Source organism: Anser cygnoides, chromosome Z (assembly GCF_040182565.1).
Source record: "Anser cygnoides isolate HZ-2024a breed goose chromosome Z, Taihu_goose_T2T_genome, whole genome shotgun sequence".
Classification (NCBI taxonomy): Eukaryota; Metazoa; Chordata; class Aves; order Anseriformes; family Anatidae; genus Anser; species Anser cygnoides.
The window spans coordinates 60549985-60564861 of record NC_089912.1 but is presented as its reverse complement, the minus strand read 5'-3'; the positions used below and the strand labels follow the sequence as shown (position 1 = coordinate 60564861).

Sequence of the window (14877 nt, the reverse complement as noted above, 5' to 3'; positions counted from 1 at the left end):
ACCACAGAGCACAGGAAGGTTTTGAGCAGGTGAAGAGCAACACGCCTGCCCAAGTCCAGCACAGTGAAGACTGAACTGCAGACAGCCAAATTCCACGCTTGACTGGACTGCGCTTCAAACTGCCTTGCTCTGAGAGCTGAAACCATTAGTGTGCTGTTTATTCATGAGATGAAGAGCACCGAGGTGTAAAACTGCAGGTGTGCCACCACATAGATGGCCTTCGGTCCCTCTTCGGGAGAGGCAAAATCCCCTGAAGACCCAGCACCACCTGGGAACCCTGCAATGGGCCTCCAGGCCTGGTGCAGGACAATGCAGGCCACCATTTTCCTTGGGATTCGGAAGCACAGATGTAGGTTTGTAGATTTCCTTGGGATTTGGAAACACAACTGCCTTGCATGATCTTCTCCGTGGACTTTTTGTGGAGCCTGGTATGGCCACGGGCCCTGCTCCGGGCATGGGGAGCAGGAGACCTCCCGCAGGCCTCACCATGGCAGTAAATGCTGAAGTTCAATCTTAAATCTCCAGTTTATGGTCTACAAAGAGGAATGTCACATATAAAAAAACTTATTCTATACATACCTTCCATTCCATACACAATTTATCTGTATAGTTTATAATGGTCCATTTCACGGAAAATAGTTTTTTGGAAACCAATAGAACTATCAAAATGTACTGAAATTTCCTAAGATAATGAAAAATATTTGTTCAAAACAGGGTATGTTTCCTTTTATCAAAATTTCCAGGGGATGCTCTAAAATGGCTGTAATCCAAAGGCAGAGATCAGCTTTTTCTTCTTTCACAGATCTAATTCCGATGGCCACACATTACTGTTTACAAGTCCTATACTGACAAACTGTGGACTAAATTTAATATTGGTTTATCAAATGAAAACTGGGGCAAGATAAAACAGAGTGAATTAATCTCTTCTTCATCCAGTTTGCCTCTAAATTCCAGATCAAAATCATAAACAGAGTTTTTTAGACTTCAGGAAGCCTCAACAAGAGCTCCTAAGAAAGCAGCTGGCCTTCTCCTACATACATAAAATTTGTGACAAAAAAATCTCTCTTGAGCATCTGAAACTGTAATTTCATGCTTATTTTCATATTACGACTTCTGCTGCCTTTACGATGGCCAAAAACTGTTGAAGTTCTCCTCAGATTGTGCTCTCCGCCCCATCTCTTTTACCTCACGCAGGCCCCTCGAGGCTGCACTGCCTCGTGCCCCAAAACCCCGGGGTCTTTGCCCAAAGCTCCCTCACGTGCCCCACAGCCTCCAACTCTGCTTTGCTTTCTCAGAGGTGCCTTTTGCTTCCTGAACTTCACAGCCACGTGCCGGCGTCGGAGATGGATGACCTACCAGTGTTAATTCGTGTCACTCAATAAGAATTGCATTTGTGGCAGAGACAGCCCCCAAGGGCCTTGTCCAAAGCACGGAGCAATTTAAAAGGCTATCACTGACTTCAGTGAGCGTCGCTTCAGACCCTGGATGATTAAAGAATTAGCTTTGATTATTTCTGAGGCAAACGAGCTTTTAGGAAATTTGACTTTATCTCGCTGCTCGCAGTATGGTTACAGTGAGACCTGGCCCCGGTGACTTGTCTTTAATAGAGTTGCCTGCAGATCGAGTGAGGACCTCAGACTTTCCCTTATTAGAATTCACCACGGACGTCACGTAAAAGTGGAAACTGAATTTAGATATCAACGAGCCTAGGAAACAAACCACAAAAGGCTGAGAATTTCTTCTTATATACTACAGCCTTAAAGAACTAAAATGCGGTGTATTTCCCCTACCCAGACAAAAGGCAGTATTTATGTACAGGTAGTACCAAGAGGGACCGACCATGTTTACCTCACGTTGTGCATGCTTGCTGTCAGCTGAAGACCCAGCAAGAAGGTCTCATTTTGGTAACTTACGTGGCCAGGAGGCGGCTTTGCTGCAGGGAGAGGGCAGGGTGACGGGAGGTGGATGGGGTCGAGCACCCAGGGCGCAGTTTCTATCCTCTGAATTTCGCTCCCTGCTAATCCTACTGCTTTCCCAATTATTGAAAGCCATTGTAGCTTTCATACTTATAGGTATCTATATGAGCAACATCTATAAGCAGCACAATAACAGCTATTTTGCTATTGTAATCGACCACGAGCTATCCAGCATGCATTTAGTAACCACCCTACACGCTGAACGCTGTGTATCATTTTGTATCTCCAAATGATTTTTAAAAAATGCAGAAATAGGTCTTAACATTACTTCATCTAGCCACCGTGACACCATGTAATTTATTATTTTCAAGTGAATAACAAATCATAGTTATATTTTAAGCATGATACACGCTGAGACTGTGAGCAGCTGGCTGGGAGAGGAAGAGCTCCCCCCAAATGTTTAAAGCAATGAACTGGAGCTTCTGCAGGCTGCACCCTTCTGCAGGCTGTGAAACCCTCGCAAGGGTCACAGCTTCCCCAGAGGAGCAGGATGCACAAAAGGAAAATGGCCCAGAACTCTTTCTCTGCAGTCATTCAAAGGAATATGTGCTCACTTGCCATATGCAGAGTTAACCTGTCATGCTTATTCACTTCTCCCCATTAATTACACCACAGCACAAGAAGGGAGAGGCAGGTGTCTCTGCAGAGGATCTGATTTTGTTAATCCCCGTGGTGGAGGTAAGATCACACTCCTACGGAACAGAGAAATGCTTTGCCACATTTTCTGTATTTTTTCTACCCACAAGTAGAACACTGAGCATCCGAAAACCTCCGACTTCTCCGCAGCATTACAGGGAATGAAGCGAGCAGAAAGCCAGGAGCAAGGCACTGCTTTTCCTGACACCGGTTTCACGGGCACAAGATTTGGGGCAAGTTTAGAGAAATAATGGAAGATGTATATAAGAGTGGTTGTGCTACAATAGCTACAAAAAGCTACGGTGCTGTGACAGCGAGGGCAGAGCCAGGAGCTCAGAGGCTGCCTGCCAGAGGCTCTTTTTTGAGGCTTTGCCTCTCGAAATTGCAACCAGCTGCGATTGGAGATGCTCCATGTGTTGTGCCACAAGGTCATTAAATAGCACTCATGCAGCAGTACAGATATGATGAAAGAGGGAAGAACTAAAACAAACACAACAAACTCTATTTTCCACCTAGCCTTCCTTTTTTCCCCCATTTTTTTAAAAAAATGAACTTGACACTCTTTCAATCCTGCTTTACCAGGTGATACTTTGTGCTGAAGCCTCTCCTACATTTTCTGAACCTGCCTGAATACATTTTAAATGCAAATTCGAGAAAAATATATTGATAATTTACTTTCAGGCTTCTTTGCAACCTAACACATTTACCTTTTAAAAGCAGTTTTTATCTATTCAAACCTGACATTTTCAATTTGTGTGTGCTGTGGTGCAGTAAATCATACCGAGCAAAACCAGCTTTTAATTTTATAATTTAGATACTTCTTTCTGCCTTTATGGAGAAGATTATGTGCTGAAATTAGACATTGAATTTCCCAAACTGGCTGAGAGTGGGTCTCACCGACGGGGATGTGCTGCCTTGGTGTACTGCAGGTGGTACCTGGTACACGGTGAAACCCTCGTGAAGGAACAGGGTAACTCCCATGGGTGTTCCAGGTTGAAGCCCTAAATAATGCTCTCGTTTCCAGCAGGAATTTCCATGTTGCAAGTTAACTCAGTTCACTAAATCAGGGTATGATGGCAGCTGGTAAGTAAAGCCAGGGATTTGAGGCTGACCTCTCACTTTGACACGAGCGTGAAGTGAGAGTCCAAACCACACACACCTCCCAGCACCACCTCTGAGCTCTCCCAAAGTCTCCGTGACCGTTTCCTTGGGCAGATGTCACAGAAATGTATGATGTTCCGGGTATAATTGAAATAAATACTTGAGAATAAATAGGTCCAGAGTAAAAAAAAAAATGGAAAATATCCTAGCAACACACTTTCCAAGTACTGAAAAGGAGATAAGAGCAGAGGAGCTGTGACTAATCAGACATATTCATATTTGGAAAACATAATGATAATGCCTTGAAAAGTTGACTAAACTTTGCTATTATTAAACGAGAGCTGCTGTTTTGAGGGAAAAGATGATTTATGATTTCTCACCATGAGGCTTCTGAACTTTAATCTATAACCCACGAAAGGGTGCAAGAAGAGCCGGGGAATTACACTGAGCTTAATTATATTTAACGTGAATTATTCAGAAGTGCAGCAGAGAGACTAAAAATTTATTTTATACAAAGCAGCTTGACATTTTAATTGGTCCTTCAGAAAAGAGACAAAACAATTTCCTCTCCCGAAAATTTACATCTTCCCCATCAAAGCAGCAGCCTCAGCCGAGCAGAACTTCATTAACAAGATTAATTAGCGCGCCGGCGCCTGCCTCATCAGGTGTGCAGCCCAGGTGAAAGGCGGCGGCGCGGCGGGGATGCCGGGAATGAAGGCGACAGATTGAGGGCACCGTACCTTGGTCATTGGCCATTTTGTCGGGGTGCTCAACTGCAAGAAAGAGACAACGTCGTTAGAGCCGGGCCGCGGGCGAAGGGAAGCCCCAGAGCAAAGCATCCCCAGGCAGGCAGCGCAGGGGGGAAGGAGGTTTTTTAGCCTTCCCTTTTCTCAAAGAGCCCCTGAAGAACTAAAGAGGACAAACACAGGTCGCACCGTGCTTTCCGTCAAATATTTGCACAAAGTTTTTCCAAAGGTGAAAAGTTGCCCACGGTATTTTTTCGTTCTCTCGTTCTTTGGTATGCCACTATGATCTGGGAAGTTTAATTAAGCAAGAAGGGAAAGAGAGAGAGAGGCAGAGAAGAGAAACTCCGGTTCTTTGAATAATTACGGTCAAATCACCTGCAAGCTGAACGCTCAGCTTGACGCATATTATCATTGTTTCAGCTTTTTACAAAAGACTTTAGAAGTATTTACATGTTTTTGCATAATAACCATAAAAGATAGCGTGATCTGAAGTGTACTCGACAAGACTTCAAATTTCAATAGATACATTAAAAGCCTTCCTTTTTCAGCTTCTCTTGGATACATAAAGAGCCACCGTCATAGAGCATTAACCGGTCCTCTGCTTAATGAATATGCAAGAATATCAAATGCAGGAAATTGGGGGAAAAAATGTGATTTGCCGCATGAATCTGGAAGTTTGATCACGACCACCTGCAGGTGCAGGGCATGCTGAACCCCTCACTGCTAAAAGTCTCTACGAAACCTCTGCTAGATCGTGGCGTTGTGCTAGGGAACAGTGAGGGTGCTGAACTAGCAGCAGCTTACATCCAACCTGTCCTCCAGACGGCCACATCTATATTCTCCATGCCTGTGGAAGGGGGAAGAGCTCCTTCAATGACCCCCAAACCCGTTAGAGGGCACTGCAGGGCTGGGAATGCTGCCCCACAGGCCCACGGGCAGCCCCTGAGGTTCTGGGGCTCCGGCACAAATGGTACAGCGGCAGGGCTTAACCTGGTGCCTTGCAGAAGGCCCATGAATCAAATTTTCCTTCCTGATCATAGCACGAAGGGAACATTTGGGAGTGTGAAGCTCAGGCTGTGACCTCCTTCTCCCTCTCTCCCCCTTTCCATTTGTCCCTTTACATCCGACCGAGGTTTTTATTTAGCCTTGAAGCCACCGGTGCATTAACGGGCAACTTGGCCAGTGTACATGGACCGGAGGAACGCTGCGTGTGATTCCGATAAGCAGAATGCTGTTTCATTCTCTTTAATTAAAGGAGCTCAGCCTGTTTGTAAATGCTGGCCGAAATCCAGAAGAGGTGCAGCTCAGCAGAAGAAAGCACACGTACATTCAGCAAGTGCGGCTCTAAGATTTCCTGGTTTCTGCAACAGATGAGAACCATCACTGACAAATTATTTGAAAGACTAAAGAAATCCTCCCTCCGCTGCCTGTCACGGGTTCATTCATTCACCCTGCAGCTATCACATTTCATCGGGCAGTTGCAAAGAAATTTCGGGTTGTATTTACTTATTTCTACTTAGTGAATTTCTGAAAATGATTCATTTATACACCACCAAATAATGTAACATTGAGACAGTCTCTGTTCTCTGCCACAGACACATACATGTGTGTATGTGTGTATAATATTTAGTGAAATTATCCAGGTATTTTCTCGGTAAGGGGTAAGAAAAATCCTAGTAATGACTTCAAGTTTTGGGCCAAGTCATCTAGTGAGAAAGATGTGGGATGTTTAATCACATTTTATCCATCTTGCAGGCTCCTTATAATGTTTGCATCAGACTCTTCATGCATGCAGTGATAAATTCAGCCAGCCAGAGCATAAAAAAGCAGATCCTCGAGTGGTGTAAACTGTCACGGATTGATTGAAGCTCACGGTGTAACGGCAATTTACATAAGCTAAGGATTTGCCATTTGCCTGTATATTATCATCAGTGGAGCTGAGGTGGAAGAACATAAACTCACTGCTCCATGGGAGCGTTATTTACTACTAAACATACCTATTTCTCACAGACCACTACATTTTCATTAGTAAAGGAAAGTCACCACAAATACTTACATGGCAATTATAACACAAGTAATGGCTTGGTTCCCTTGGAGGAACTTTATGGGTTATAATATACGAAATCAGACAGTAGGTGACTTAGTGGATCTTTGATGCTTTTTTTCCTTCTTCATGGCTTGAAACTTTCCCTGATCAGGACATATATTTGTCATCAGAGCATACATTACCGTATGTTGCCTACATCTCTTCCGTTAATAATCATTAAGGGCAGGAAACCAACATTTTTGCATAATTCAGAACGCACTCAAGACTTCAGAAAGTCTTTTCACCTCAAGTGCAGAGATATATTTGTCAAAAAACCAGTTGAATATTATTGAACATGACATTTTTAGGGTGGTTACCATTAAATATACATGGCAGGGCATTAGACATAGTCCTTGTAGGCAATTACAAGATGTAACAAATGTATAAATTCATCTTTTTGGTATCTGTTGATGCTGTCTGATCCAGAATTCATTTCCCAAATGAGTTTTATGGTACTTTGTGTAAACATTACAAAGTAGGGGGTATCTAGTACATTAATCTTTCAGTTTACTTAGATATCCGAGTCTCTATATCTTTTGATATCTCATTAGTCTGTGGTTATTATATTTTGATGCCTCGACTCAGTCCAACAGCCTTCTGCTTGGCACAAACTGTGAGCATGAAATTAAGTTGGCACCATCCGCTTGATGGAGATGAAGCACCCACAAAGTGCTATCTCTTCCCATTTCATGGTAGTGGGGAATGAATAATCACGATCTTACCCGTAATTCATTCAAAAGGAAACACGACTTGGACAAGCAAGTCCTGCAAACCTGGGCTAGCTGCGATAAGCTCCGAACAAATTGGCACAATTTTTCTTTTTTTTTTTTCTGACTTGCGCTAATTCATGAAAACTGTTGTATGAGCCTTTTCACTCCCAGCCTGAATGGTCGGTAGCACGCTTCTTAGACACTGATAGCAGCAAAGCAGAAAGGGCAAGCTCTCTGCCAGGGCTGCCGAGGACACTGCCTCATTCATCGAAATCCCTCCTTAATGGGAAGTGCCAGGCACTCGCTGGACATGGAGGTTCCCCTCCTTCCGTCAGAGGCGGCAGGAAAAGGCACTTCGCTATTCACATAAAGGGTTTGCTGAAAGATGAACTCGAATATGAGCTCTTGCCCAACAAAAAAATAAAAATAAAAGGAGCGATGGAGGGATTGCACGTCACCCCTTTTGTTCGGTCATTTCACTTAGCTTTTATACAGCCCACGTTAAATTAAGTCAATTAAAACCGATTAAAAAGAGGCTTGAATGTGAATGCTAATTCCCAGGCTTTTGTACACAGCTTTCATTCCGAATTTCTCTCCGACCCTGACTTTGCAGGTCCAGCCTAAATCCACTTTCTATTCCTGTCTGCCAAGATGTCATTTTTATGTACAAACCCCTGGATTTCCTCCAGCAGATAGAGCACTGAAGTGCTCTCTCATATGCCACGCTGCTTTCCTGGAACAGGTTTGCTGTTTATGTCATCCGACTTTTTCATTAATTATACCTCTTTTCAGAAGTAATTTCATACCTTTGTGCAAATCAGTGAGTGACAGTTAAAATAGAAGGAGCAGAGCTGCTGCAAACATCCTGCTTCCCCCTCACAGCAATATTGCTTACACCTTCATATCGAGTCATTTCTGGGTAGATGATGTCAGGCCTTCACAGCTAGGCAGCAGGGAGGACAGAAGAGGAATATCTCACTGTGCTAATTGGAAGTTGAGCTGGGTACGAGTCCTTTGCTCTCATAAACCAGCGGCCTGGTTAAAACATGCACCAGCCAAAAAACAGGTGCCCCTGGTTTGCCTGCTTTACCTTGCCGGTCACTAACGGGGAGAGATCCGGCTGTAATTTGTCTGTCGTTAATAGCAGGTGCTGAAAAATATCTGGAACAATTTTCCCCACGCAAAGTCAGATTGCATCTCAGTTTGCCGAGATTTTTTAATTATAATTGTGTGTGCCTGCTCTGATGTTATGAGTGAGTCACTGCCAGCTCCTACAGTCACCTGAGGATCCCAAAAGAAAAGGTACGTCCCTGGAGAAATCCAGGCACATCCAATTAGCTTTACCATTGGTGGCAGGAAGTTTGGTGGTGTCAGAGTGCTCTCCCCAAGTTGATTGAATTTAAAACTACAGTTACTGACTCATTATGTGGTTTACTCTTGTCAACTACCATACGTAGCATTTTGCTTTCATCTCCCAATAACAGTTTCAAGGAGTAGGATTTCTTCTGGCTGCCATGGAACTAATTGCAAAGCTCCCACGGAGCCATAAGAAAACTGGAGCCATCATTAATATCAGGATGACATAGATCCAAACCTTTCAGCGTCCGGAAGAAAACAGGATCAGAGAGAGGCCCCACTCCCTTGGCGTTGCGGGCTTGGATTCGGAAGTAGTAGACGGTGTCCAGGCTGAGATCCATGATCTGGTGGGTGAGCCGGTCACCGCTGATGGACTCCATAACCCAGTCGTCAATGGGAGCGTTCTTGTCCAGAGTGTAGAAGAGGATGTACGCTGAAAAAACACGGTCTCGTGGTTAGTGCTTCAAGCAACGTGCTTCCTATGCAACATACGTATAAAATTTAGATTGATTAAAAACTATTATTTTCTTTTTAAAAGCAGCAACGGTAGGTGTCTGATCAAAATAGCTTCAAAGAAGGCTATGACAATTAATTCGTATTTGTCTATTTTTATGCCAAAACAACAATTACAATACTCGCTGCAAGAGATACAGGTTTAACAAATATAAAAGTAGGTAGCACACACTAAACGGTTCTGTTATGAGTACATTTCTCAAATTCAGGTGCACCATTCAGCCTGATAAATGCCATAAACCATACAATGTAAGTCTTCAGGGTTTCAGTGCTGAAATAAAATAAAATGGCTTTAATGATGCACATCAAACACTGGGTGCTCATGGGAAGCCATGTAATATTTCTTGGCAAATCTATGGGAAGTATTTTTGGGAAAAGAATGAAGAACTCAAACTCAGAATTCGGGTAACCGGGGCATTGCAATTACTACTTACAATTGAATAAAACTTAAAAGTTTTAGGATTTAGGGAGTAGAAACAGCAGTGTTAGGAAACAATGAAAGTTTGTAGGAAGAGCCTTCTTGGCAGATGAAATTCTGGAGAGAAAAAAGAGCCTGTAAATAAGGCTGAGAGGTAAAGCATGTCCTATGTGATAACCCAGCCTCAGCCGGGTGACCTGCAACACCAGGCTCTGCCTATCCTTGAAAATAGGCAGAAAATAGGCTTTGTTTTCTTTCTTTTTTCCTTTTTCCCCCCCTCCTTTGTCTGTGGCACTCTAGTAGCATGCAAAGAGGTACGATCTGAGTTTGGTCTTATGTGCCAGCACCACAGGAGCGAGCTTCTGGAGTGCAGAGAGCCCAGGTGAATCTTCTGGACTTCATTTTGGTGCTTGGATCCAAAGTTACTAAAAAATCGGTGTAAAGTTTATCATCACTATTCCTCTATTTTATTTATTTATTTTTTTTTCTGAAACAAAGATGCTTTTCAAAGCTCTCATTCCACAGGAATAGTTATGCTGGTCAGGGACAAATGGTACTAGGATGGAAATGATAATATTTTGTGTATTTATTTTTTTTTTTCTTTGCTTGCTTACATCATGGGATATTATTTACAGACTTGTAGTTTGTTACAAAGCAGCTTCACTGATCATGGCATTTGGTTTAATACATACCAAGACATAATAGCCAAGTTTCTCAAATTAACACAATAATACTGCTCAAACATTTCTAGGGATGAAGGTATGGTTGTTAGACATTTCTACTCTCTGCAAGGAGTTGTTTCCTCTGCTTGGCAGGTCTAAGAAACATTTGGCCACATATGCTGTAAAAAATCTTTATGAGAGTCGTTCTTCAACCAAACACTACAAGAAAGAAGCTTGTGCTTGGATGTCAAGGGACCCCATCTACTCTCAGGTTCGAATGCTGCTTTTGATGGAAAAACTCCATTGAAGTTGCTACCACCAAGTCATTTCACAATTTAAAAGTCAGGAAAGGTTTTTATTTATTTATTTATTTTGTCTTTTAGCCAGCGGGGATTCAGGACCGTTAGCACTCATTTTCGTTGTGTTGTCCAGCAGAACCATCAGTTGTTCTCTCTAAGGACTAAACTGGGTTAATGTAAACAGAGCCATTTCCTCAAAACATCCTCCTTTCAGACACGGTCACAGCCAATAAAGTTCTGATACTGGAGGCTGTGAAATTATAAGATCATAATAATATGGAGGCTGAAGTTATACACAGCTATGCAAGTCTAACCTGAGAATCCTTATTGCTTGGCAACGTCCAAAGAGAAATCTATCCTTATTTTATTGGTAATATAAATTGGGATACTTCCCTGGCGTGACTCACTCTCCTCTGATGCCAGGGAAGCCCTGCTGAGTTACAACTGTTGAAAATCTGACCCAGTGCTCCTCACATCTAATTGCTCACATAGGGCATCACGCTGAAGCCTTCTTGCTCTTACATTTATATTTCTCAATGCCTCAGTAGTGTGTAGCTGGGATCACTGGTAGTAACGCACACTTTCTTCCACGTGAAAATGCGTTCTAGAACCGGTCTAAGCCGATTGTTTGTGGTAATGAGACCATAATGTGCACATTTTTGTAGTTGAACAATATTTCTCCTAATAATTATATGCCTCTGAGATGTCTGTTAACAGCCTAAAGTGATCATTTAAATGCAAAATCTCAGATAGAACTCTACTGTATTTTTCACCCTAAATTAACGTTAAAGGCTCCTAATGGATGTCTTAATTAGGCACTAAGGTTATATGCAACATTTTGGAAAATAAAATCTGTCATTGTGAAGCATCCATTAAGTTCAGTTCTTGTCAGTCAATATTAAGTAATTTTTTTCCTGATCATCATTGCCTTAAATTGTTATTGTAAAGTTAAATAGCTACCAATAAATTCTCCCATTGTGTGCTGCAACAAGCAACCTATCATTAGGTATATTATGTATTGCATTATTGCCAAACAAAGTACTTATTATTAGTCATTTCTAATTATCATTGAGCAGCATGCACCACAAAACCTTTGCTGAGAGTGCTGCATTTTTAACTTAAATCACTGTTCTTAGCATTCAAATGAATATTTACGTCCTGCAAGTGATCTTGCAGTGTCTCTAACATTGCCTTGACTCCTAGACCAAGTTTGCTGATAAAAGTAAGAGAAAATAACATCAGATCGCATAGCGTTCTGGGAAAAAACACGTTTCCACTAAAAACAATTCTGTGATACAATCGGAACAGTAAAATAAAAAGGAGAGTAGAGAATAATGCAAATGTTACCGGTAATTTTCCCATTGGCTTCTAATGGTGGCTGCCAGCTGACAATGACGGCTCGGGGCTTCCCTTCCCGTGTAATGACTGTCAAGTCCTTGGGTGCAGAGGTTGGAGCTGAAAAGAATGAAAATAATTGAAATCAATGAAATGAAAACAATTGAAAACAATGAAATGAAAATAATTGAAAACTCTGTTCTCTTTACCTCTTTTTAGACTACGGAGGAGAAATGAAAAACAGACAATTATTGAAAAATAGTTGAGGGAGAGGAGCATCATGTTGGCATGGAGCTCGTTGTTCATTTACTTGGATTTGATGCAGGCTGCTGATGACTTTGGGTGTACAGATAAGGGAAGAGCATGGGGAGCACAGTGTGAGCATCACACTGCCTGTGTCCTAATCGTATGGCCACTTAGCAACTTTTTTGAATGAACACTGAGCGGATGGTCTCACAACATCTGCATCGGTTGAATTTTTCAAAAACGGGATCCAAAAGCAACCAAGAAATACATACATTGGAAAAAAGTTTTTGTTGTCATCGATAAATTATTAAGTAGGTGACCGATCACCTGTCGTTTGCTGGAAGAGTCTTTCTCACCCTGAAGTAGGCAAGCCACACATCTAGATCACAGATCTTAAAGAAGTCTCTTAAACTGATGCAATGCCCAGCACGATACAAGCTCCCTCATCACTAAAGAAGACTGCATTATTATTTTAACCATTATTATTATTACTAATATTATTTATTGTTAATATTACGAGTACTATTGTTAATACTATTATGTTCTAAGAGGGTTCAGTTGCATTTAAATGGTATTTGGCTCGCAGACAGGGACACAGGGTCTGCAATTTAAAAACAGTGGACTAGAAGAAACATCCTGGACCGCCTTACTATGCCAGGGTACTGCAAGAAACAACCTTTTCTGTAAACTTACTTGATTTTCAAAGTAAAATTTTCCTTCTCTTTACTTCTGCTATGTCTGTTCTGCAATATCCTCCAACTTCATATAAATGATTCTATTTCTCCCTAAATGCATCCATCACGTTGTGTGGAAACAACATATTTCTCTTAAATACTGTTTTCCTTTCTCTGATGTTAACCTCCTTGACACGTTTTCATAAACTAATTCTTTCCCTTTTTAGGCTTTTTGTCATTTAGGAGGTTAAACTAGTAAAGCTTGTTCTTAAAGCTTCTTCCTGTAACACAGGTTTTCCATTCTGGTTATCGCCACATGAGTCCCTTTGAGTGGCTGAAGCTGAGCTCTGCTTTCAGCAGATTGTGAACATAAGATATCATGAGAAAAATCAAAGCTTTAGATGTTTCCCTTAGCACTCATTAACACCCCTCGCATCAGCAAGACTTGTGTAGGCAGATCTGGGGATGGAACTTGGCTCTGAGAGTTGCTTTTGAATTATGGGCATAACAATTCTCTATAGCCTGTGGTAGTAATCTCTAGTGAATTCTGTATCGATGCTGATATGTACATTCTTTAATATCATTACGGGAAATTCAACATGCGGAATGGGTAAAAAATAGGCAATAAAGATCAGCAGTGCAGGATGCCCTTAATTAACAGAGCTGCTCCATCAAGCTCAGATAATTGCGTTGCAATCACATGGGAAAATCTAAGGACACACATATTCCCTCTTATTTTCCCTTTGTTAATTAACTGGCGTGTACTGTGGTTTTCATTAAAAAAAAAAAAAGAAAACACAAAAAAACAACAACAAAAACCAAAAACCAAAAGCCAGATCAATATTTACCAGCAGACTTCGTTTGGTGTCTGCCGGTAGAAGCTGATTTATATCGGTACCTAGAGTGTGTTCAAGACCACTACTCAACCTAAGGAAAAAATTGCATTCTGAACAGACCTGTGGCTGCTTAGTTATAACACAGCCATTTAGATCTTGAATCAAGAAGGTCCTGTGTTAGACAGAAGCAGTCTTTGAGCCCTTTTTACTAAAAGGACAAGGTGGGAACTCATAAGCTTGAGACAAAGACACAAAGAACTTCCTAAATTAAAATGTTAAAGTGGCAAAATTATTATCTAATAATAACAGAGTACTTAACTTGTTCTCACCTGATCTTAGGATTCTTTGAAAAGCGGAAACTATTTTATATCATAAAAGTCATAGATAATCATTATATTGTGGGGCAAAATATTGGACACACGTACTATCATCTGAACATCTTGCAATGACACCGAGTCACCCAGAGCTCAGTGGAACGACCGCTCTGCTTTGCTACCCAGGCAAAAAAGTGAACAAATGCAGTGAATTTTATTCATACGCTGAACCCGAACAGGGCTTTTGAGGGCATGTGAATGAAAGGAAAAAACTGAAACCCCTTTCAGCAGCTCCTGCCATACCTGCTTCATAGGTGGTGGCGTGGGCAGTCATGCTCCAGGTGCTGGACCGCCGCCCTTTGGTGACCATGACAGAGAACTCGTACATGGTGTTAGGCTTCAGGCCGATGACAGTGTGGCTCAGGGCTGTCGTATCTGCTGACTGCAAAGAGACGGAGCAAAGGACATCTTTTGCTTAGCTACCAGCAACGAGAGTTGCTTTAAAGACAATTACAATGGATTCTTTTCTCCAAGCAAGATAGCTCTGTTGCTACTTCATACCCTAATGGGAGTATTTTTAGGACCGTAAATATGATACTAAACTTTCTGCCTATAATTTAAGCAGTTAAATAAATTATTGTGATGCTTTCTCTTTTTCTTTTCCCAGACAAAGCAATTTGCAATGCATTTTTTTTTTTCAAATGCAAATTGAAAGCTAACACTGTGTCCTTCATCTATGCCCATATGAGGAAAAAAGAGGAACATTTCCACGACTTAAACATTCATTTCCAGCCTCTTTGATGTGTTCCTTCCAAAAAAAAGAAAGAAGAAAAAAAGTTTTTAATATCTACTGATTTGTAGTGGAGGCTCAGAAAGCATTTTTACCACTAGAATGGACCTGACTAAGCTTCCCGGGTACTGTGGGGAACACGTATTTATAATATCAAGAGGACCCTTGCATAAAGATTT

The 14877-nt window shown here is 41.7% G+C and overlaps 1 protein-coding gene across 13 annotated transcripts in view; it reads right to left on the bottom strand.

Moving 5' to 3' along the window:
- The window catches only part of DCC (DCC netrin 1 receptor), a 425812-nt gene that overhangs the window by 42049 nt on the left and 368886 nt on the right, over window positions 1-14877 (bottom strand). For all 13 annotated transcript variants that reach the window (XM_066988962.1, XM_048079751.2, XM_066988960.1 and 10 more), the window contains 4 exons: window positions 14212-14350; window positions 11851-11958; window positions 8850-9044; window positions 4454-4486 (listed from right to left, as the gene is read on the bottom strand). In XM_066988962.1, coding sequence (XP_066845063.1) covers window positions 4454-4486; window positions 8850-9044; window positions 11851-11958; window positions 14212-14350 — 475 coding nt within the window. The remainder of the gene's footprint in view (window positions 1-4453; window positions 4487-8849; window positions 9045-11850; window positions 11959-14211; window positions 14351-14877) is intronic.